General features: G+C 36.5%; 1 protein-coding gene and 1 long non-coding RNA gene across 2 annotated transcripts; one reads left to right on the top strand and one right to left on the bottom strand.

Moving 5' to 3' along the window:
* Nucleotides 1-6,021: 6,021 nt before the first annotated feature.
* On the bottom strand, nt 6,022-16,388 carry LOC147761559 (uncharacterized). The gene is made up of 7 exons (XM_087013504.1): nt 15,477-16,388; nt 14,828-15,056; nt 14,497-14,691; nt 13,940-14,215; nt 13,605-13,706; nt 12,646-13,174; nt 6,022-7,968 (listed from the first exon to the last, which is right to left on the bottom strand). Exons 1-6 carry the CDS (start codon nt 16,125-16,127, stop codon nt 13,005-13,007), a joined length of 1,623 nt encoding a protein of 540 aa, XP_086869630.1. The 5' UTR covers nt 16,128-16,388; the 3' UTR covers nt 6,022-7,968; nt 12,646-13,004.
* Nucleotides 7,964-11,602, top strand: LOC106180981 (uncharacterized). Its single transcript, XR_015334568.1, has 3 exons — nt 7,964-8,118; nt 10,487-10,556; nt 11,128-11,602. It is a non-coding gene; the product is annotated as an uncharacterized LOC106180981 (long non-coding RNA).
* Nucleotides 16,389-25,106: the final 8,718 nt, after the last annotated feature.

Below are 25,106 nucleotides of genomic sequence, written 5' to 3'. Positions count from 1 at the left end.
CCACCTAATTTTTCTTTTCATAACGTGTTCTTATATATTTTAAAGTGATTCGATCATGTTAAATTAAATATGACGTAAGGACGTTTTTTATAAACATTTAAACCGTAACTAATGGGGCCTGCGTCATAGCTAATACTAGGTAACGTATGTTCCCTAGGAAAATTGACAAAATGTTTCATTTTGTACAAGTACTTGGTGCAAGAGAAAACAATGTTTTCTTTTGCTGACAGAAAAATATATAGTGATTCCATGATAGGTTGACATTTCAGATATAATATTTGGAGCACGAGGGGAAAATTAATTTATTAAATGCTTATTTTACTGTCGGTAGGGTGTATTTTCCCCGTTTTTTTAATATTCAGTGACAGGCAAACTTAAGTCGCTAAAAAACAATTAACTGCTCTATACAAAAGCTTTTCATAATTTTTTACAACGTTATACTTGTAGGAGATAAATTAAAGAACAAAACCCGTGATGATTGAATTTTCAAAGTGATTAAAACGCTTCAACAGCTAGACGTTATGCATTTGTGACAGTAACGTATGTTCCTTTTTGGGGTTAGATGATGAATTATTTTGTATTATTCGTGGTTCGAGGAAAGTGAAACTTTAATACAAACTTCTTTATGTGGGACCCTAAAATAATCAAACATAGTTTGTAATCTGTGCACTACATATTTTTAGGAACATGCCTGTGACATCGTTTGCACCTCTATATTGGGTTTGGGTGTATACCACTATATCATAGTTTTTTCTTCGAATAGGATCATCTGTAACATGCATGGAAAATTCGACGGGAACACCGTACTTTTCTCTCCATCCATTAAATGATGCAATCAGATCAGTCTGGGTCATTTTGCCTGTGGCGTTAGTAAGACTTGGACTGACCAGAACTTTAACAGGGAATCTCTCATCAACCGACATTTTTCTCGTTTTTCACCGAAATACCGGTAAAATATCCAACGACTTTATTTTATGCTACGACTACAAAACTGAAAGTAAGTCGCAGTTACGGAAATTCCAAAACAGGTATATACTGTAAAGCGTAGGTACGTGAATAGTTACCGGAATTTCCCAACTAAGGTTTATGTAAACATCACGTGATATCCAACGAACTTTGGGTGAAAGGTCATTGTTTTTATAGCAGTGGTGAACAAATCAGTCCAATCGAATGATCTACTTTGGTATTTTAACTCTCATTTAAAATGATTGCAGATGTCCTCTCCTCCCTGGAAGGGGGGGTGGGTACAGCCCACCTGGCACATGAGGTGGTAAAAGACAACATACATATAAGAACAATATATTTCACTGCCAGACCCGGTATTTAATCCTTTATTCAGCCCCTAAAGCCTGGGTTATATTTGCCTATACGTGTTCACAGGGTGCACGCTTACTGTACATCTCTTCCATGAGGTGTCTACAATGTAGGCCTATATGTAGATATATCGGAGAAAAAGCACAGCACCCGTACGTACAGTGTTATGTAAACATACATAGTACATATACCGGTACTTGCCGTAGCCCGAGGTTACTAACGATGTCAAAAGAAATTCGTATGCGATTTCACCGTACTGTGTCCTTGCCAGATACTTTCTGAGCCTAAGGAAAGAGAGCCAAGTGCGGGTACAACAGGTACCGTTCATCAAGGATATAGTGAAGGCCATCTGAGTGATGAAAACAATGGTATACCAAAACCCTCGTTAGACATGTGTCATGGGTTTCCAAAGAAATGTCTGTGAATATCTAGGGAAAAAAGCAATCTGCGGCTCTCTAAGAGGGAACGTCAACAATGACTGGTATGTTCATGAACGGGTCAAACATATACATACATGTCCTGCCACTCACTTTGACCACAATGTCGTCTTTTTTCATTTCATGCCAGTGAATACGAGAACAAAACTAATATAATTGTCAATTAAAGGTGTTGAGATGAAACAACATGCAGTACTATGACGACATCCAAAAGTTCAATATGTTTATAAGACCAAGTTTAGTAAAAAGCCAATTAAGGTTTGAATGTCTTGTCAGGTTTGATAGTTCTCAATTTTGGCACAGTATATTTTGGTTCGACGCAGAGGATAATTTTTATAAATTAATTTCCTGTATATGTCCCAGGCAGCAGATGCTGTATTCTGTCGACCCTGTTGGTTATATTGTGAGGTAATCTTTTTGCTAGATCATCTCTCATCTGATTGAAGGTGTTACACCGTTCGACATTGTTAGTGCCCCAACATATTGTATGTCGGTTGTTTCTTTTTATATGGTCTTTTCTGGATTGATTCAGTCGTGTCACTTTGTTGTCTCGTTAGCCCCGGCGTGACAGAAATGGCAGTCCGCCATGAACTGAAGTCCAGTCCCCCATTAATTTGTACAGGTGACATTCGTCCAATATACCTGTACTAACCCCAACATTCCGACTATATACATGTATATCCCTAACCTGTAGTAATCATATGGGACCCCAGACTCCATTCCTGTCACAACGGGTGTCAAACTTATATAATTAACAGGCATAGCCTGGTGTAGATCTTATCACTGGTACGTAAAAGTCCCATAACAGACATCCCTGCGTTTTTAATTGCTGCCCTTTCACAATGTTTACCTTTTATATCGTAGTCGCGAACACTTTTTTTCTTTTTTTTCCTGGCTTATATAAAATTAAATTGCATCATGGAACATGTACAATATAGAAGCGCGTGGAACTAATGCAAAGTGATTCGGTGTACAATGAATTATTCAGCATTGTGAAGTTTACATGGGGGTAAAAAAAAGCTTGCGAAAGCTGCAGACTTTTCCCCTTTTGACACGAGCTGCAGAAATTATAAATTCAACTTAAGTGGTACCAGGAAAAATACCAAGCAAAGCTTTGTTAATTACATGTTTGTACATGTATATAAAATGATATTCATCTTGGAGCAGCTCGTACTTTGCTATTCCTGCAATTTTGGGTCAAATGTTTTAGTGCACAGCTAACAAAACTTGAACACTAATTTCCTTTTGTACATAAGCAATTCATATTACAATTACATATTCACTGTTTTCGTTTTACTTAAATGATCCACTATGCTACTAAACTGGATATATATCTATAAAATCCACTTAGTAGACAAACTGATAACTGCATAGAAGATGACAAGATGCCGCCCATTCTTTACATTTCAACAAGTTTTATTTACCAGCATTTAGTCCGCCTTGTTGGTCTGACGCATAGTCTTTATCTTGCAGTTTTGTGGTGTAAAGGATGAGTGCGAATAAGGGGTAAAAGTGCCCACTTTTGTACATGAAAAATAAATTGTGAATAAATGAAAAAAATTGATGCCAAATTAAAGTTGGGGTCTTACACTTTTATGATCCACATAAAAATTTTTTTATTGAATTTGAAATATAAAAAATTAATGGCAAAATGACCTTGTCAAATATTCTTGAAAATGTGTGTTTTAGGGGGGGGGGGCTGTATTGTAATGCTTTAGATAATATCTTTAGATATAGTGAGGTGACAACTGTGAAATTTTGTAATCGGGTACAGAAGGTGCCTGTGTAAAAAAGAAAGGCAATAAGTAGTCAATCACTGCTTGTGATCAATATATGGATTGCTTTATTTATACATGTGGTGCTGATTGAAAGAAGACTCTTACAGTGACTTGAGGATGAAAAATGTTCATTTTTTATATGAGCCCCTGCCTCAGACAAGCTACCTGTAAGTATTCACGGTTGAAAAGATATGAATATAAGGTGAGATATATGTGAAAATCAGCTTGTCTGAGGGTTGGGCTCGATATGTACTCAAACTAAATAGGGACATTTTCAGTCCATATGCTAGCAGGCGGCCATGTTTATTCCTGTCATGAGGTAGTTGCCACATGCTTACATAGGATGGCTAGGCAGATACAGTGAAACTTTTGTACAAAAAGAACAACCAAAAATAAAATGTACGTCTTTGAAAGAAAAATAGGGGTTAGAGTCAGTAAAATATTTTCAATTACAACCAAAAAAAGAAAAGTCATTTTCATGTAATGCATGCTAGCTATCCAAAAAATAAAGGGGGGGGGGGGGTATGGATAGGAAATAGAGTCCAAATACGGTAAGTATATCATACTTTGATTCTTATTTCTTAGGATCAAGAAAGATTAAATGTAAAATGTTCTTCAGATATTCAAAGTTATATTAATTATCTAAATAGCAGATGTACATTGTGATGGCTCCTACTTAATATAGAGACCCATGCTGTAATAGACCTCTACACATAAGGGTGGCTTGACTGAAGCCCCTCTAATGGGCATGAAAGTACATTTTGCACAACCAAAAGTGTTGAGTAAACGTCTCCCTTTATGACTATTTTGCATAAAAAGTAAAATAAAATGCTCTATCCCACCCACACTAGCTATATAGTTTTGTTACTTATGACCTAATCTTCCACACCAGCACTATTCATAATAGCTTGCAGAGCTTTTTTTTTTTTTTTTTTTTTTTTTTTTTTTTTTTTTTTTTTTTTTTTTTTTTTTTTATATTCACCAAAATGCTAAGAATAGCTTTATTTGTCAAGGAAATCTGTGAAAACCTAGTGATTTGGTAAATAGTCCAAACAAGAGACCACCAGCCTAAAATAATTACCAGAAGTTTACCAAATGAAAGAAGCTAGCCAATATACTGATGAGCATCTGCTAGATGGCCAGTTTGGTATCAGTGTATGCAAGGATGCACCTGATTTAATCAGAGCCAAAATAGTTAATTAAGGCACACATCTATTGCCACCAGTACACCTTATGGATTCAGACCTCCCATAGCAAAACTAGACCCATCAGTGTATGGTACTGACAGTGTAAAGCTGGTTCCAAGACAATTGGAAGTTGTGCACATATCACTTCAGTCATGTGGTATATGGGGTTTGCTATGAGGCTGGGATACAATCGAAAATTATGTTGTGGAGAAGGCTGTTTGGATACTTCACATTTACCAACATCAAGTGGTGACAGTATTAGTGAGACAAAAAGTGTTTTGGACAGCACATCTGATTAATTATCTTTTGTTTCTTTATATAGTATTTTTTATACTCATACAATGTATTTGTATATTTTGTATAAAAAAGCTCTTGCATTGCATTCTGTACAAGCTCTTTATCACATACATAATCATATATGAAGTACTTTTTAGGTGATTTAATTTCATTGTCAAACAGATTATTGGCTATAACTGTTATTATGTGTTATATATTTCAATTTAGTTTTTAGTTATACCTTATTATTATTTTGGTACAATTTAAACCTTGTTTATTTTATGGTTAATGTAAACATTCCAAATAGCTGTTAAGAGTGCTTTTACACATGATTTTTTTTTTTTTTTTTTTTTTTTTTTTTTGTTACTGTCACAGCCTTTTGCTTTAAGCATTTTTTACTATTCCTTATAGCCTTGTACAAAATGTGTATTAGTTAAAATACAATTATTTAGACCAATAAATGCTGGCCTGTGAGAAAAGTCATATACAATAATAAATACACTGAAACAAGTTTTTCTAGTTACAAGGCTTTTATACAGTTAAGTGAAATCAGAGATGGCTTAATTCTGTGAGAAAATACCGTAATATGCCACCCCTCCCTCTCTTCTCTAGGATTAAAAAAAAAAAAACATAATTACTTTCCCATTCACTTGTGCCACACCACATTCACTTTACATATAACTCTTTTACATCACAAGTTTCATTTGACAAAAAAATCATTTATGTAATATATATGCTGAAACAAGTTGCTCTGATTCATTAGACTGCATACAACAGGTAAATCTGGCTACCTCCCCCCCCCTCCCATATAACTCATTAAAAATACTAAGTTACGATGCCTCAAACCAAATACCATTTTATCACACAACCAATATATGTATAAACTTTATAATAGCACATTTAAAAAAAATTTGACGATGGGCACTTTGCCAATGGTTATTCGCACTCATCATTGTTTTAAAACGATGTAAATCAACATTCTAGCCCACTTCTGGATTGGGACGATAAACATCAGGCCGATGTAACTGACCGGAAAACGTGGATTAGTGAAAACTCAATGTAAGCATCTTGATTTGACGAAAGCAATTTTAGCCGTTGGTTTAAATTAATTCATCTTGAACTATTTAAATAGGAGTTGGTAAAATATATAATTAAAATTAGCTATTTAGAGGATTTTCATTAAAACTGTTCTTAGGTACTACATGTAGTCCAAGTTACAAATAAGCTATACTAGGATAAGGGAAAAGACAGAACATTAATTCTATTAGTATCGTGCAATAGATGGGGATAATAAAACATGAAGCTTGACAAAAAGTTTTATTTTAAGAGTTACAGAGTACATACACGTTGAAATATTGCTAATAGATTGCACAACAGCAAATAAAAATGTAAGTAATTTACAAATCAATCATTTCAATACCGTACAAACTGCTGTTACGTCTGTCTGGATTGTCTCGTTTCTTTCTCTCTATCTTTTAATTTGATTTTTCTCTTGATAAGTCTGTTTTACCTTGGGTTGTTGTATACAAGATATATTTTGCCTGAATATTCCAGTATATATTTAAAATAGGCAGACATAATTGCGGCTTACACACTATAGGCCTATAGGCGTCTAATGACAATAAATGTATTTAAAGTGATAAATATTGTTCATCCCAAAATAATATAATTCAACAGAATAATAATGTATAACACTTAATCTAAAAGATCTATGATATATATTACTTTTCCTTAATTTGACTTTCTCGCGAGAATTCTGCTTGACCTTGGGTTGTTGGACACCATACATATCTTGAGTGAATATTCCAATGTATATTTAAAAAGTTCCCCCACGACTATACATATTACATGTATACATGTATGACTACCGATTGCTCAGCTCGTTGTGTTCTCTTAATTTCATTCTTGAATACCTACGTCTACTACTATACATGTATATGTATCACGGCGGGGTTTGGGGATCAGATCCACCGCGACATTGTCCAAGAATAAACAAGCAAGACTTAGAATATATTTCCAAAAAGTCCGATTGCTCAGCTCGTTGTGTTCTCTTAATTTCATTCTTGAATACCTACGTCTACTACTATACATGTATATGTATCACGGCGGGGTTTGGGGATCAGATCCATCGCGACATTGTCCAAGAATAAACAAGCAAGACTTAGAATATATTTCCAAAAAGTCCGGTTTATTCCTGGTTGAGAGCTGGGACCTCCAGTCAGCTTGTTCAGCTGTCTGGTATAGCCAAGTCCAGTCTTCTCCTTTCAGAGAATTACTAGTTATATAGCCTATCTGAACAAAGGACAATAAACAATGAACTTAATTACAGGTAGGACGATGACTTATGATTAAATTATAATTTATGAGTGTGGTCGGAGACGTCTGGCTAGCTTACAGAGAGGCCCTTGACTGGCCATCTCCTTTGAAGTTAAATGATATATCTGACCCATTAAATGTATATGACCCATTAATTTTTATAATAATAACAGTTGTGATATATGTACGTTTCCCTATCCACACACACATCTAAGCACTAAAGTTTTTATCAACATACAGATCTAACATATGATAGATAGATATCTATCTATCTATCTATCTAACATATGATAGATAGATAGATAGACAGATAGATAGATAGATAGATAGATAGATTGATAGAAAGAAATGCGGCTTGCACACTATATTGGTACCTGGTGACAATAAAGGTATTTAAAGTGATAAATATTGTTCATTCCATAATAATAAAATACTATAGAATAATTATATATGACACTAAATCTAAAAGGTCTATGGTGTAAAATAAGTAATGATCAAATTTTTCTTTCTTGTTTTAAAAGTTAGTTCTATCTAATTTACTTCATATTCTACACACACGATGGCACTCCTTGTAAAATGTCGTTATAGGGCTGTCCTTACGAGACCTAATTTTGATGTCCAACGTGACACGGAATTATTCCAGCATTCACTGTGTTGGACCTAAGATCTAATAAACAGAAAGATTGGACACTCGGCGATTCTTCAAAGGGTAATCCGATTAACTGTGGAAAGACGTTCGTACGGCGGAAGTAGTCAGTCGCGTTGTGATCGTGCGCAGGTAGAGCTCTGTTGCATGTGGGCGATTTCAAGGTAGGTAAATTACCTCTTTTAGTCTTGTAGTTTCTCTGAGAATGTATGAGCAGAAGGGAAAACTAACAGGGTTCACTTGTGTGTAAAATATGCAATATTTTGGAGCAGATATTATCGTGAAAATTTGCCTTCAATCCGTTGTTGCATTCAAATTAGCAATATGGCGACAGACAAGCGAGTTTGAATGCTTTGTTACCTAATAGACTTGTGAAGATTCTTTTGTCTATAGCTATTTATATTAGTTTGATCTTACCATCCAATATTTCATCTGCTTGCAGTCAGATTTCATCAGGGAATGAGGTTGTGACAGGTATGACAACCTGTCACCCCCTCTGGTGTGCTATTTGGTCAGATCCCCCCCCCCCTTGCCTGCCCCTCCCTTAGGAGTGGTAGGTAGAGGTTGGGTAGCTCAGTCCCATCATTCCGATTCAACTTGGCCCCATGTAAGGAGCTTTTCCGACATATCAATGCACAACATGACAGCATTAAGTTCACAATAGAAAGGGAAGATGACAACCAGACATTACCCATGCTGGACTTACAGCTTATTAGGAAGAATGATAACATCACAACAGACATTTATAGAAAACCTACGCATACAGACCACTACCTTCAGTGGACATCCCACCACCCTGTCCAACAGAAGATAGGAATCATCAAGACGCTGATGCATAGGGCAGACACACTGATAAAAGAGAAACCCAAGGTAGAGATAGAGAAGGAAAAAATCAGAGTGGCTTTTAGAAATTGTGGTTACCCAAAATGGGCTATAAAAGAAGGGGAAAAGAAAGGAAGAGAAAAACAACAAAGGCCCGAGAACATGACTGAAAAAGAAAAACCCAAAGGATATGCAGTACTACCTTACATGAAAGGGGTTAGTGAAAAGCTAAAAAGAGCATTCAGAAAAAGGAATGTAGTATTACACCATAAGGCAGGACAGACACTAAGAGGCATCCTAGTATCCCCAAAGGACAAATTAGACCCAGGAGAACAGTGTGGAGTTGTATACCAGTGTGAGTGTCAGGTGTGTGGAGAGAAATACATCGGAGAGACAGGACGTTCCTTAACTGAAAGAATCGCTGAACATCAAAAATCGATCAAAAAACATGATAAAAAATCTGCCCTCAGCCAACACCAGGAACAGACAGGGCATTGTATAACATCAACAACCATAGAAGACATAATAATCTTGGAAAGAGAGCCACGAGATCTACACCGGAAAGTTCTTGAAGCAATTAACATCCGCTTACATGGGGCCAAGTTGAATCGGAATGATGGGACTGAGCTACCCAACCTCTACCTACCACTCCTAAGGGAGGGGCAGGCAAGGGGGGGGGATCTGACCAAATAGCACACCAGAGGGGGTGACAGGTTGTCATACCTGTCACAACCTCATTCCCTGATGAAATCTGACTGCAAGCAGATGAAATATTGGATGGTAAGATCAAACTAATATAAATAGCTATAGACAAAAGAATCTTCACAAGTCTATTATAATAACATAGCTAATGAAACTGTTCTTTGTTACCTAAGGTCTAACACGGGGAGTTTAACTTTATGTACGTTGGTTTTTATATTACTGATGACTGAATAACACTGTCGTTTTATTGGTTGATAATTTAATTTATAGTAGCTTCGTTTTCTATGAAAATTTAAACAATACTTCGGGCAATAAAGCAAAATGGCGGTGCTGATCATAATCGCCGGGGTTAAAATGCACAGCCGAACACGAAAGTGGATCTATACAATGTGTTGGCAGTTTAACTTTGTCCATCTAAAAAAGTAGTGGAAGGTCGTAGGGTCAAACTTAGCTAAAATTTAGTTTTTTTTTCTTAGGAATATTTAACGGTAAAAATGACAATAACACAAGATGGCGGCGACTTTTGTTATCGATGGGCTTCAAATGCACAGCCGAACACGAAATTAGATCTGTACTATGCATTGGCAGTTAAACTGTGTTCATCTAAAAAAGTAGTAGAAGGTCGTAGGGTCAAACTTAGCTAAACTTAAGCTTTTTTCCTTAGGAATATTTAACGGTAAAGATGACAATAAAACAAGATGGCGGCGACTTTTGTTATCGATGGGCTTCAAATGCACAGCCGAACACGAAATTAGATCTGTACTATGCATTGGCAGTTAACCTGTGTTCATCTAAAAAAGTAGTGGAAGGTCGTAGGGTCAAACTTAGCTCAAATTTAGTTTTTTTTCTTAGAAATATTTATCGGTAAAGATGACAATAAAACAAGATGGCGGGGACTACAACTGGTGATATTTTTATCCAGGATTTATACCTAAGTAATGAGAAGATTGCGTGAAAATGTGCCTCACATCCTTATTATTATTTTTTTTTGTTTTGTTTTGTTTTCAGATGCCATTAAAATGGGTCAAGGCCCGCAGGAGAAAAAATAAAGAGCAAAATCTGGCAGCAAAATCAAAAGGTAAGCTTTCTGGTCTATAACTAGAACTTTTTAGTTTATGGAGTTGAAAGTAAAATGTCTTACATACATGGGCACTATCAATCTGTCCCTTGTGTGTCATGCTCAGTAAGATATTTCCACTGTACCGACAACATTATTACAAGTATCGGATTTCCACTGTACCAACAACATTATTACCAGTATCGGATACAAAAAGGCAGGTGCAATCACCACAGTGGATTGAGTGGAATTATACAAATGACAAATAATAAGAGACTAGCACATGTCAGAACCTTTTTAACAGTAAAATATTATTTTATTATTTCGGGTGAATGTCATAATGCAAGTGTTGCAGATGATTTAGATGCACCACTGTCAAGTTTGCAAAGTGATTGTAAACAATCAAAAAGACACACAGATGTATTAAATAAGCAAAATGGTAAGCTGCCCGAAATTAAATATTTAATTTTTGCTCGATAGTTTTACAAGTGCACGAAAAGCTAGGTCAGTGTTGTCCGTACCGTGGATTTTAACATAACATGAGCAATTAACACGTCAGCATCTTTTTAACTGTGTCATAATATTTTTTCAGATATATGTTGCAATGGAAGTGATTCTGATGACGACGTACCTCTGTCAAGTTAACTCGGTGCTACTCAAGAACCTGACAGGCACATTGATATTTCAGCAAATGGACCACCTTGAAACTAGCCATATGTTGTTCTTCATGAAAAACAAATATATCACTATAAATTGTCTCCCTTCTGTAAACTCTGAAGTTTAGTTTCTGTCAAGTCTAGGTTGGAATTAGTCAGTAGTGCTCTTATCAATAGATAAATATTATCATCACGTGCATAATTTTATTGAATGAGATATTAATGTTGAAACAAGTCAAAATAGGGGGAAAATGCTATAATTCTTTGTCATGTGAAACTAGTACTCCTAAATAAATTACCTATCTGTTGTGATTGTGTAACAGTCAGTGGTATCTAAAGGTGTTAACATTTTTATTTGCATTTCAATATCTGTGCCTTATTAAATCTATAATAAAATGCTTATGAACAGAATATGACTTGTATTATGTTACTATATCAGCCAGAAATGAATGATCAGTTTTAAATGCTAAATCTGATGAAATATTGATAATTTTTAGCAATCATCTTTTATTTAGTCATTTTTAGTGAGATGGCAAACAAAATTGTTACACATATTATTCTTCCAATACATTCTGTGGAAGATGTTCAAAAGACATATGTTTCAAAACAGATTTTGCAGAGTTTAAAAATATGTGCATGATTATGAAGTCGCAAGGAAACTATATTGCATGTGTTCTTTATAAATATGAAAAAACGAGTTTACTTTTATTTGATTGTCAGTATAAAGATATGTCTTACCTTTCACTATCATTGTGAAGTAGGTACCCAAATTAGTGTTTGTGAAAGTGAAATTAAAAACTACTTTTTCTTAAAGGATTTTTTTTCAGTCCTTTTTGTTTCACTGATTTGCTACGAATATTCTGGTGAATTTGAATTGATTATGCTCTAAAAGAATGACCGCTAATAGTGACAAAGTTTTACAAACATGCATAATAGATCAAGTTTCTGTTTTGGTGTAGCTTCACCATTCAGTTTCTCCCAGTGATTAGCATGACCTTATTGTCCAAAACGGCATCGAATATCACTATCTGTTACGTTGATGATCTCGTCACGTTTCCGGCTATATCTCCACGTTGAGTCAATTTCTATAAAATGGCAGCTTTTGTTACAGGGAGTGCGCTATTGGGTATTGCCTCCTCTGAATATAAAGTATTAAGACAACTACGAAATGTAAACAAACTGTACATCTTTAGAACTTTTTAATAAAAAAAACTCGTGTGCCATTGCTTATCCAATATGGCGGATCTACTTGACGACGATGTGGCGTCCGCGAGAATGCACGAGAAATCACGCTATTCGCTAAACACGGGTTAGGTACAATGGGGATTAAAATTAAGCCCGGCTATCAAAACAACTTAAGGGGAACAATAGAGCAATGTTTACCCGTACGAACGTCTGGTCAAAGGGAAAATGTCGCTGTCCAATCTTTCTGTTTATTAAATCTTAGGTTGGACGTAACTGCATGTACCCACATGTATAAGACTCATCATCCTCACTCTCTCTCTCTCTCTCTCTCTCTCCCCCTCTCTCGTATTATGTACAGTATATAAACTGGAAATGCGTTTACCACTGACTTTGTGCTGTACTTTCAACCCCTCTGGGCCTCGTTATTAATCGGTTATTTTATCATTTACACTCTAGGAACATATCTATGACGTAATGTGTATTCATATAACTGCAAATATCAATGCATTATATCAAAATCAAATCACAGCCGGATCATTCAATGGGATAAGTTAGAAATCTTAATATAATTATTTTTTCTATCTTCTTAGTAACATTCCAATTTGTATCTCTTGTTAGTGTATAATGATTAAGATTCCTCGCTGGTCGATGTTTGTCTGACAGTTGTGTTTTTCTCGTCTATATATCCTTCAATCCGGCCGGTTTTGGCGTCGATTTGTTTTACAAAACGCTCAAGAAGGGATAATTTTTGCATAATAACTTTGGTGTTATGTACTTGCAGATCACAGGAGGTGCTGCCTATAGGAGAAAATTTAATTTTTAAAATTTGGTCATGCATGTAACGAGTTAAAAACTTTGATAACAGAATTACACATTGTCATCCCATGGAGACGTGTGCACGTCCAACGTTTAAAAAGGACGTGGATAAGTGTGACACCCTCATTTCCCAACAATAGGAAAGCAACACAAAGGTTTTTTTTTTCTTTTTTTCTTTTTCTTTCTTTTTTTTTTTTTTTTTTTTTTGGGGGGGGGGTGGGGACTATTGAATACAACACTTTCAATTATGCACTTTATCTTTAAAAGTTTATCAAACAAAACAATGCACTGTGATCATATATACATGTTTTATAGAACGTTCCTGTCTGTCACTGGGCTACACATTGGACAGATATAATGATGATATACATGTATTATTACTTTAAGATACTTCTTAAGACAATTGACATACCTTCCACCACTTTGACACCAGTCTCTTCTGAGGATACTTTGGGTACAGTTTCGCCCCCTGTCTCAACACTTTCAACGACACAGGGCTCCTTGGACTCAACTTCTAAAGAATAGATAGACGGAGGTTTTTATTCAGTAAAGGGGATATTTATTATCTGTTCAATTTAAACTTTTTCAAACTGCCACTGGACTTAAAAAGGCATTATGATCGAGAAAAACTGGGACGATTATAAAGAAGCGTTACACTTTTAAATACAATATAATACGTCGTTAGAATTTTAAAAGAAAATTGAAAGAACAATGAGAATTTTTTTGAAGGATGAGTTTATTTTTCACCTCTTAATTTTTCAGCAATGTGCATCTGACCACTTTGTTTCAAAGCATGCACAAAACCATCAAATGCCCTGCATCCCAAGTTAGGTAACATCTTGAGAAGCTTTTCAATCTTCCCAAATCGTCCTCGACCTTGTTGGATCACCTCTATCTGAGAGCTGGTAAGGATTCTATCTCCTCTAAGGTAAGGCATGAGCAGTTCCACATCCATCATTTCTTTGTGTAGGTATGGATAGAGGGTTTGGAGCATGTCACGATGGTCATCAGTCATGGGCGGCCCTATACAACATAAAACCATTACTTATACATTATTGTATTATTGGACACTTTCAGATTACATCTTGATATCAATTGGGTTGACCAAAAATAGTCCTTGACACATACGATGTTAGAAAACTTGTGAGAATAATTATATTTAGTAGCGCAGGGAGAACATTTTTAGCGAAAAGGGGAATATCTATTCGCTTGGGATGATTTCTTAGAAAAGTTACACCAAAATACCGCACGTAACGGTAGGGTAATGGATAATAGAGAGTGTATTTATACACTATAGTACTAACCCAAAATAGCTTCCTGTCCAATGTTTTCAACAGCTTGTAACAGACCCTCTTTCGTAGGATTTCCCCGTTCAGCCCACTTCTCAAGGACAGCCCACACAAGTTCTGCTCCTCCGACCTGTCCATACCGTGCGCTAATGGCGTCAAGGCAGCGCGTGTCTATCTTAAGCTCTCTGCCCAGTTCACGCCACGAGTCACCTGAAATACACATTATATATTCCATTTAAAATGCAGGAGTATTACATTGTTTGATTCATTATGACGGTATAATAAAACAAGATTGTGAACACTGACATTTTAGTATCGCCGTGCCCCCCTATTAAGGGTTACTTACCTAGGCATTTTGATAGTAAACAGCAGACATTTCTTAACTCGGCATCCCCTTCCAAAGGAGATTCATATCCGCTTTCTTGCCGTGAATATAACTCCTCAGATCCCTGAGTTTTGTCGTGTGATGCAAGACAGCCTATCACGCGATCCCCCATTTTTTCAATGGAAGAAAGAACCTCCTCTTTTTGTCCATGCCAAATTTGGTCGACCGTTTCTAACAATTGTCCTGTGTTCTGAAAAAGTGATGTAATGAAACATAACTGCACATTCTGCACCTTAATTTGGAGAGAGAGATGGAGAAACTATTAATACACACAGTTGTATTCATGAAGAATATATATCATTACACAAATTACACAGTTTAAACGCAAATACATCATCATCATCATCGCCATCATCCTTCGCCCTTGGGCTGAATGGGCGGAGCAGCAGCAGCAGCAGCAGCAGAATGCTTATCACATAGTTGTTCCTCTCTCATTACAGAAAGGATCTCACTAGTTTACCAACCAGCATCATTCATGATGGTCTAGGAGTAAGTTATATTTGGTCAGCCTCTGTTAACCTCTCCCCCCAGTTGTGTCCAAAATTAAGAGTTCGTAAATACACACTGAGTGTAAATACAATAGCATGCCATGTATATAGAATGTGCTTACCTCATCGTTGTCTTTCTTTAGCCTGGTTTCCATGTCCTTCAATTGTTGATTCCATGCAGCTAGGGAGACTAAAGCAGCCTGATAACTGTCGGATAGCTCCTGACACTGTGCAAGTTTGGCCTCTAGATCGTACTTGTCTTTCATGACACGCTCTATTTCTTTTTCTAACTGATAGATTTTTTCTTGCATATCTTGTGTCTTCTCTTGAAGACTGTCAATTCTTTGTGATTTTTGATGTAGTGTGTTGGTCATACCTTGTATTTCTTTGTTTCTCTCCGCCATCTTCTTCTCCATTCCTGATAACTGTTCATGAATTTCTGACTCATACGCTTCCTTCTTTTGTAGTTCTGCACTGCTGATTTGCACTTGTTCTTGTAGCTGGCTGATAAGTTTTTTCATTTGATGGTTTGCTTCTGTAATTTCTTCGATTCTCTCCTCTTTCTTCTCAATCTCTTTCTTCATCTCTGAGAAGATTAAACGCATTTTATCTATTTCTTCCACCTTTTCCTTTAGTTCGGCGGCATGTGTCTTTTCAAGCTCTTTACTAGTTTGTAATTGCTCTTGTAGACGACAGATACTTTCCTTAATTTTCTCCCCCTTTCCCTCAATCTCGTTCTTCATCAATGAGATAGTACCTTGCATGTCAACCATTTTGACATCCTTTTCCCTTACAGCACATTCATACCGCCTTATAACCTTTTCCAGACATTTGACGATGTCTAAAGTTGTTGAATCAGTTGGATTTGCTTTCTCCCTGCACGCCTGAATACTTCTATAAGCTTCTCTTTCAAGCAATAGCCTTTCATATTGAGGAAGGGTAGCTAAACGAGAGCTTATCTCCGTTTGCTTGTTTACAAACCAATGATCCAGCGCCCAGTGCAGATCGTCATCAGTGCGTGATCTTATCGTGACCAATCTCCTACTTTCACTGAAGTCAAACCTATGAATACCCCATCTTATAGTAAAATCTGAGAATGTGAAAGTGAAAGAGAATGATTAAAAGGCTTGATGATATTTCTAATGGTTTAATACAAAAGCGCACTGATAAAATTCTAAAGAATTAATCTTAATTTATAGATCAACATAACCCAGTAAGATATATTAACCCATTCGTGAGGTAGCTGTATAATAAACAGTCCATAGATCTATGCTCCCAGATCTGCTAGTCGTTCAATTCATATCTAACGACATGTATCATATATGTACAGTGAATGAGCACTATTAAAATGATGCTGCATAAAATAAAGATAAGGGGAGTATAGTAACCAAAATCTATGCAGTATATTACGTAAATGTTGAAGGACCTCACCTAACAGTTAGGCCATTGCGTAAAAGTAAAGTTAATGGTATTGTAATCCTTTATTATCACCCAGTTACTGAAAATGAGGTTTTTCATGCATGTACAAAGGCACAGACTTGACATTTAATATAGAATATTTCAGTTTCAAAGGTATGCCTAGGTAAAAACGGGTTCTTTTTTAAATCAGATCTCATATGAGATATGAAAAAGAAGTGTGACGTAAAGTCTGTGGCTACCAATTAAATGACTACCATGTCTGTTGCACGGCTGCATTGTGCAAATATATGCATTGTTTTTATTGTGTAGTGCTTCTTTGGTCTGGTCAAAGCTTGGCTTTGATGAAGCATGGTTTTGTTAAAAAAAGTATCCATATGACGGCAACTGCTGCATAGAAGAATTTGACATTTTGCATGCAAGCGGCCGGTTTTTCAGGGCGTTAAGTGCCTTAAGCAGTATTTTTACAAAATTGCTAATCTGTGCCAGAATGGCGCGAAAAAGACGCACATTACCAAACAGATTATTGCGGAAAGGTCTGCTCAGTTTTATAGAGCTATGCCTAAACTGATGCACCTGCACAGAGATCACAACTAATGTATTAAAATCCTACCACCAGGGTACAGGACCCACTATCCTTCCGGATATGCTTAACAAAAAGCAAGGCCCTTAGCGAACACCAAACTGGATTTAGCAGGTTAGAATACCAGAAGACCTCTGAGGAAGCCACTGTAAACAACAAAACATCGGCGTCTGTATGCTGACTTGGGGACTGGGTAGAACACTGAAACTGCTTGGCTTTCTCTATTGAGGTCAGATTTCACCTGTACCCCTCAAATTGACAAAACATAGTTTTCTAACATTCGAAGAGGCCTACGCCGAAGCGTGTGCTGCGTCTTAAGTGACTAAGGTTACTGACAGCGTCAGTATCTAGAGTGGATACCACATTGGTGCCAAAACACCAATGGTAACCATCGATGAAAACCTGAACCATATCAAATAAAAGAAAAAAATGGGAACCAATTGACTATCATTTGATAGGGGGCATTTAAGGAACAATTTTAGATTGCACGATCAGATTGCCAATTCACACAGGGCACTTTTTTACGTTTTTACCGATGCCTGATATGTTATTCAGATTAAACTCTAAAAACCTATCCCAAAGAATGCCTTGCCGCTTGAGAGCCCTGGTAGCAACCAGATGAGGTCAGGCGTAACAGCGACTGTTGCTGTGATTAGACACTGATATGAGTGTATTTTGTGGGGTGTATAACTCTTTCACAGATGATAATTTGAAAAACTCTAGGACCCCATTTTCAGAGATTAGATCGATCTACTTTAGATCGACCTAACTCCCTGGGGGTTCATGCTAAATATCTGTCAGCCGAGCGGACACGAAAGTTAATTAGTCCCTTACAGCTTGTAGTAGGCGGGACGGACAATAAAGCCGGATTATCTGACAGTAAACTAGTGAGACTCCCCGCGGGGATAGATCGATCTAAAAGCTCTGGGAATGCGCCCTAGGTTTTTAGAGTTCAATTGGGAATATTATTCCAGGCATCGGTCCAAAATTGTCCAATTTGGTACATTTTGATGTAGGGCATGTAGGCAGTTGATTCGGCGAGTAATCCTCGGAGTAATCCTCCGTACTGTGAGATGGTAGCTGAGTATTTGAGACAAGTCGTCTTATACCCCGTTCACACTACAATTTGAAATATCCGAATTTGTGCAATGGGAATTACGAGTGAAATTCCAATTTGGTTTTCTGGCCGCACACAGCAAATGGAAACCGAATCGTGCACTGAAAAATCCAGGTGGAGGTTCCGGTTTGAAGAATCGTGCATGCGCAGAATTCACGAAAACAAAAATATGTCCCCAATCATTGCTCTTCTGGCACTCTGGTTTTTTTTCTCGCGTGTTTGTTTTTGGAACATCAAATTTAACCCAAAGTCGTCGAAGGAAGATTCAAGTAAGAAGAGGAAGAATTTGACGGATAGAAGAAGGAGACTAGCCGGGTTTCGAAGGAGAGTTAGGGTGTTGCTTTTCTTTCCCGCGCGGTATTTAGGTAGCTTCATTTTCTGAACGGTTTTGGATAAGACGTACCTTGGCCATTATGGGAAAACTGGTGAGGTTTCCAAAAAGATTCATTTTCTTGCTAAATTAAGGGCTTAACCCACTGAGACAGCTTTAATTATTTTTGTTCTTGAGTCATGAGCCCTTAATTACAGATTTTGGGCTTCGTTCACATGGAAAATCTATTTTCTAAAAATCTATTTTCTATTCGCGGTATATCTTGTGATCACGGTCTGTGCCCTGAATATCCCGCGGCGTAATTTCTGGCAGCGCGAGCCAGTTACTTCCAAAGCTGTAATTAATTCTCGGCTGTGCTCGGAGGAGATTCTGATACCTTGACGCATGCGCAGTTGGGAGTTAAATAGTTAATGGCGGTCGCGGTTGCTTTGAAAAATGTGTTTGTCGATTTTGTGCAACAACAAGACGAAGAAGATGAAGAAGCTATACAGACGACATATACGAGTGCAACCGTCATGATCCGACGGCAAGCGATGCGGCAACGGAGGATGAGATTTTATAGAATGCGAGCACAGCCGAGAATTAATTACAGCTTTGTATAAGTAACTGGCTCGTGCTGCCAGTAAAAGATTAGGCGGTTTTTCTTTCATGTACGCCCGCTATATTTAGTTCTCCATATTTGTAAAGCCTGGCTCAACTCGTTGTGAATGCGATCTAAGTAATATGTTTAACCAAGGAGTTATAACAGAAGGAGATTAAGCGCGTGGGGGCGGAGCCCGTTTTACGGTCTCTCATTGGTCGGAATGAATAGAACCCAGAGAACAATGGGTGCCTATCTCTGTTACCCTCTCATTTAAATCTCGTTTGTCAGAATAGGTGCCTTCGTCTAGCATTTCGAGAGGACACAAACAGAAACGTACTCAAAAGTTTGTTAAAATGAGAGAAGTACAGAGTGCAGAGGATATAACGTTGGATAAGGTTATCAAAAAACAGGTAAGTGCTTTTAAATGCATAACTACTCGAAATATGAATATAAATTGCAACTTTTATGACGTAGGGTCTCACTGTGTAAGTATCCAGCTCCACGTCGATCTTGCGAGGTGGTGTGTGGAGAATAAATATTGCACGAAAAATATTTCCCACTCATAACAAGTGCTTATAAATATAGTATCAGATGAAGAAATTTTGGTCTTTATACAGTTGCAATTGTTAAGTAATTTGTGGCAACAGCATAGAATAAAACTTTCAGTGCACTTTCAGTAGCCGAATAACAAGCAGATGCATAAGCCGCCATCTTGTTTATGTTTCGAAAAAAAATCACTCCAAAAGACATTTTCCTCCTACTTTTTGATACTTGTGTCACATGACAGTCATAAAATTTAAGTTATTGGTGTGTGTGTGTGCAATACATTTTCTTGATGAGTATTGTTGTTTTTTTTCGATTTTATATGTATTCTAGCTTGAATACGACAAGGGCCAATTTTCACGAGTCCAGATCAAAAACTTACACTTGTTACGGCCAAAAGCCCGAACGTTTTTGCACTTTTCAAATGCGTGATTGGTGTGTTTAGATTCTTGAACATCTTGGTTCTGGCTTGGTATATATCGCATGGGTATTGCTCCAATATTTCTTGAAAAAAAAACCCGTTTTGTTCAGAATACCAATTTTTACTTTAGTGTTATGGGTAAATGTACCATTTTTGCCTGTACCTTTTCGTGTTTAAAACTAAAAAAACTTATCATGACAGTTGGTCATCATTTTTCTTCTCACCAAGGTGGGTGGCTTTGGAGTGGTAACTTTGTTGTTAGATTAAGGTGCTCAGTTATTTTGACCGGAAAAATTTTGGCTCCACCCAGCATTTTCCATCATGGCGGTCTAACAGGAAGTTTGACTTCACAGTGTCTTTGATATAGTTATTTTAAACATATTTAGTCTTCTTTTTACATATATATGTTTAAATTCATATTAAACATTTGAAAAAAGAACACACATGAATCCTGGTGCTTCTTAATTTGAAGTCTTAAGGTTTTAAGTTCACCTAGGCTCCACCAATTACTTTACCTGTTATCTCACTACACATCTCCCTTTGAGTCAAGGTGTGTAAGACACACCTTATTGTGTAAGACACCTCTATATTTAAGGGGTACTTGCTTCTCTACTTTAACTATACTTCACTACTTTGGCATGTTAGGTGGTAAGCTTGGATGTTTCAGTTCATTTTAAGAAAGAAGCTTTGCCTTGGTGGTTACAAAAGAATAGAACTCTATTAAGGTTTATTCATTGAAAGTAAATATTTCATCTTGCAGTGCTGAAACAGAAATTCTCTCAAAATAGATAATGAAGCTGACATGCATATCTTAACACTACCCATTTTTTTCTTCTATTATAGATATGGAAGAAGGCTGCATTGAATATACCTTGTATGAATTATGGTCAGGCTGGAAAAAAATTAAAAAATGTCATTGAAAAAAGGAGGTCAGTGTGTCCGGAGTAAGTTACTTTTGTCATAATGCCTACGATGCATTAAACATTCACTAACAACAGTACCCTTTTTAATTTTTTTTTCAAAATACAACAATCTTGGGCATTTTCCTTTTAGCAACCAGCCTCTCTGAAATCCCCTTTTTGTCCTATCAGAAGAGTAGGAACTAGGGCGGATTTAAATAATTTCTTGTAATAAGTACAATTTCTTTCAATTTCTTGGGGTAATTAGCTTGTGATCATGAATCTTGATGTTCTATATAAATTTAGTTGTAAATTGTTCATTTATGTGGTGAACATTATTTCAGTCAAGTCATAACATGACACATTAAACTTCACTGCGTAATTCCATAATGTCTACATGGATACTACTAGTTCATAATGCTATTATTATGTTTTTTTTCTAACCTACAGGTTTCTCTCTTTTCTGAGTGGCATGGCATTGGCAAGGCAGAAGAAAAGGCCCTGAAGAAATTCTCACTTGAGTTGTCCTTTTTGGAGAAGAAACTGGATAAGACTGGCCAACAGAGATTACATTAAATTAATAGTGATCCTTCATGACATTTTAAAATATTTTTAGTCACCTGACTCTATACATTTCAAAAGTGGACATAAATTTTATGTTACTGTCACATGGAAAAAAATCAAAACCTATATATAATTTGTTAAGTGCCATGGTATAACAGTCTACCTGATTGCCAGTAAAATTTGGACTGTTTCAGTGAAATTTCTTTAAAGCAGTCATTTACTGGCCCAGTTAATTTTTTCAGCTATAACATGTACTCCAGTTCATTTTATAAATGTTCTTACTAAGTGTTGTCTTGATCTATAACCTTTTGAAAATCCCATGTTTTTTATCCTATTTGCAGGAATTAGCCATTTTATCTTCTAGGATTTTTTTCAATGGCCCATTAGATTCTCAGACCTTGCTGGCCTGTGAGTGGAATAGTATCTGGCACAGACTGGTATCAGCAAGTCAGATAAAAAAGAATATAATTATTTCTATTTGCACGGTTGAAAAAAATGCCAACATAGACTGCATAAAACTGGAAAACTGTAGCAACTTAATCATTCTTATGACTTCATTATGACGGCTTATGTGTAAAATTTTGTTTTTGTTCTTCTATTGATATAATAAAATGGTTTTACTCACAGATGCTACTATCATGATGCTTGAGTATAGAGTTGACATATAAGATATTTTAAGTAAATATAGTAAATAATAGTTTGAAATTCAAAATTCTCATCTTTATTTGTTTCACTTTAAAGAGCTCAGTTAAAACTAAAATTTCTGATATATTTTGTACATAAATATATTTATGAATGAATAAAAATTATTCTTAATGTTTAGCACTGTGCACTTGTTTACCGACAAATATGAACAGTGTAAGTATGTGTCAAAATAATCCTGAAAAAAGGGAGATTTCCAAGATAAAGAAATTTATAACGAGTATTCAGTAAACTGACATATCGTGGCATTGCCTCAACCTTTGATTAAAATTTCACTTTAATGCATTATGATATTAAAATTATACCGAGTGAGAGAAAAAATACTTAAAGAAATTTAAAACCAGTCACAACGCTTAGGCATTGTCACAATGTATATGTTTATGGGACCCAAGGGCAGGAGGGTCCAAACGTTTATGTATTCATATAATGTCTTTTGGCAGTGAGGACAGACGTTCACTTGAATGTCATTTTCACAAACCACAGTTGGGACGTTTTCTTTTGACTTCTCCTTGGTGATTTTTCACTGGGTTGTGCAAAAAAAAAAGCCATCTATCACCGACTCAAAAAAACTCATGGTGACCATCCTCAGTCACCACCTTATAATCGCTTTCTATGATATCGTTCCCTTCCAGCACATCGTCCAAATAATTATTTGTGAAAAAAATCGTCAGCATACAGCGCCGCTCTGACACTACTGATCTCGAATTCTAACGCGAAATAACGCATATGAAATTAATCTCTAAGCTGAGGAGAGCGACGCAGACGAAACCTTGAGACAGGAGGCCCCCCGTAGCTAGCTCCGCCCACCGTAACAGACATCGGACAAAAGAGAGGCTTGCGTGTAATCTCCTTCTGTTATAACTCCTTGGTTTAACATATAAAGATATAGTAGAGTAATTAAAGATGCATACAAAGTCAACTTTTGTCACAAAAACCAACCAAATGCCACCATATAGTTTCAAGTACATGTAGTATAACTAAGAGAATTTCCAAAAGGCATTGTTTAATTTTACCCGAAAATGATGTATGAACGGATTTTTCTTCTGGCATTCTAATCTGTATGTCAATGGGGCAGGAAAGTAGGTCACGAAAGTAGGTTAAATTTACAACCGAAATTTAAAGAAAGGAGCAGTCTTAAGGTATTTTATGGCTGATCTAGTGATCTAATCAGTTTATCCCTTGGCACGTCGAATTTATTTGGGTCATATAAGAATCTAGAGAAGTGGTTTACATGTGTTACTGCGAATCCACGCTCCACCAATGCTCGGTTCGTATGTACCTTTAAAGAAACTGACGGAGCGCTGATAAAAATTCAGCGCGCACATGTAGGCCTAACCTGTACGTTTTGATAGTAGGACTACATGTCATTTGCTTTGTCAATTTATACAAGTGTTTTAGTACTGGGCAATGTGTAGGCCGGGTCAGACACATACTAGTAGAGAGAAAGTGTGTTACGTGCACCTAGTGATATATTAATAGGGTGTGTTTTTTATGCGTAGATGCCACGTTATTATAGTTTGCAAAGTCAAAGTCAAGTTGATATCAAGACAGGGCAAGATTATTCACAACGGCGTGTAAGTTAACACTTCATATATAGTTTGTTGAAACTATTAGGTTTATAAATTATGTAAGTTAATTTAAGGATGTTTTAAGAAATGTAATACCCAGTAAGTTTACGTCTTATGCCAGTACATGACAAAGCAATCATTGGGTACCTGTAGACAGTAATGATCGAACTTATTTTATAATACCTTTATTACGGATACAGTGTTTATATCATTTATCTATTTTTTTATTAATTATTTCCGACGTGCTTCTTATGAATAATGAATTCAATTTAAGAATAAAAAATCGTTTGGTTTATCGGACTGGACTGCACGAAAAATGTACCATGATCAATATACAATTTTAACTGAAATAAGGAAAAAGGTTCATGTAGACCTACCTGCACTGTATTTACTAGTACCCTGAACAACGAATAAATCCCAATCCTCTTTTACAAGTATATCAAAGTGCTCTGGTGGTACTGGATCATCCGTATTGCTCCATTTCATGTTAAATTCGACAGGAACATCATGCTTCTCTCTCCATCTATTAAATGAGGCTAGCATATCTTCCCGCCTTTCTCTTTTAGTTCCAAAAACACGTCCGAAGACCACCGACGTTAATGTTCTAGCTTTAGAAACATTACTGACCACCAGAACATTAACAGGTAGTCTATCATTATCTGACATCTTGGCGTATTTCAAAAATAAAATATCCACCGACTTTGGTCTATGTTCTAACTGCACAAAATGGAAAGACGACGCGCACTTCTGGAAATTCCCAGCGTCATTTACGCGCATGCGCAGAGAAGAAGTTTATAATGAGCCTCCATGGGTTAACCAAGGTGAATATCGCTCGACACTGATTGAACATTTGATGACGGTCGAATTTCAATAGTACACTAAGGACTCACAATGAGTCCTATCGACTGATCTATTTTGATATCGACTGAAGCTTTTTAGAAGTTTATATATTTGAAAGAGTCATTCTTTTAACCTCATTTGGTGCCTCTGATATACATGTAACCTTTAAAATCAAAAAATCAGTT

Source organism: Lingula anatina, chromosome 5 (assembly GCF_051362555.1).
Source record: "Lingula anatina isolate TDL-2025a chromosome 5, LinAna3.0, whole genome shotgun sequence".
Taxonomy (NCBI): Eukaryota; Metazoa; Brachiopoda; class Lingulata; order Lingulida; family Lingulidae; genus Lingula; species Lingula anatina.
This window is presented reverse-complemented; position numbering and strand designations above follow the sequence as displayed.

Coding starts and splice junctions, on each gene's coding strand:
- LOC147761559 (XM_087013504.1), bottom strand. CDS start 16,127: ATGGTTGACATGCAAGGTACTATCTCATTGATGAAGAACGAGATTGAG. Junction 14,216..14,496: donor TGGACAGGAAGCTATTTTGG/GTTAGTACTATA, acceptor TATGTTGTATAG/GGCCGCCCATGACTGATGAC. Junction 13,175..13,604: donor TGGTGTCAAAGTGGTGGAAG/GTATGTCAATTG, acceptor TTTCTCCTATAG/GCAGCACCTCCTGTGATCTG.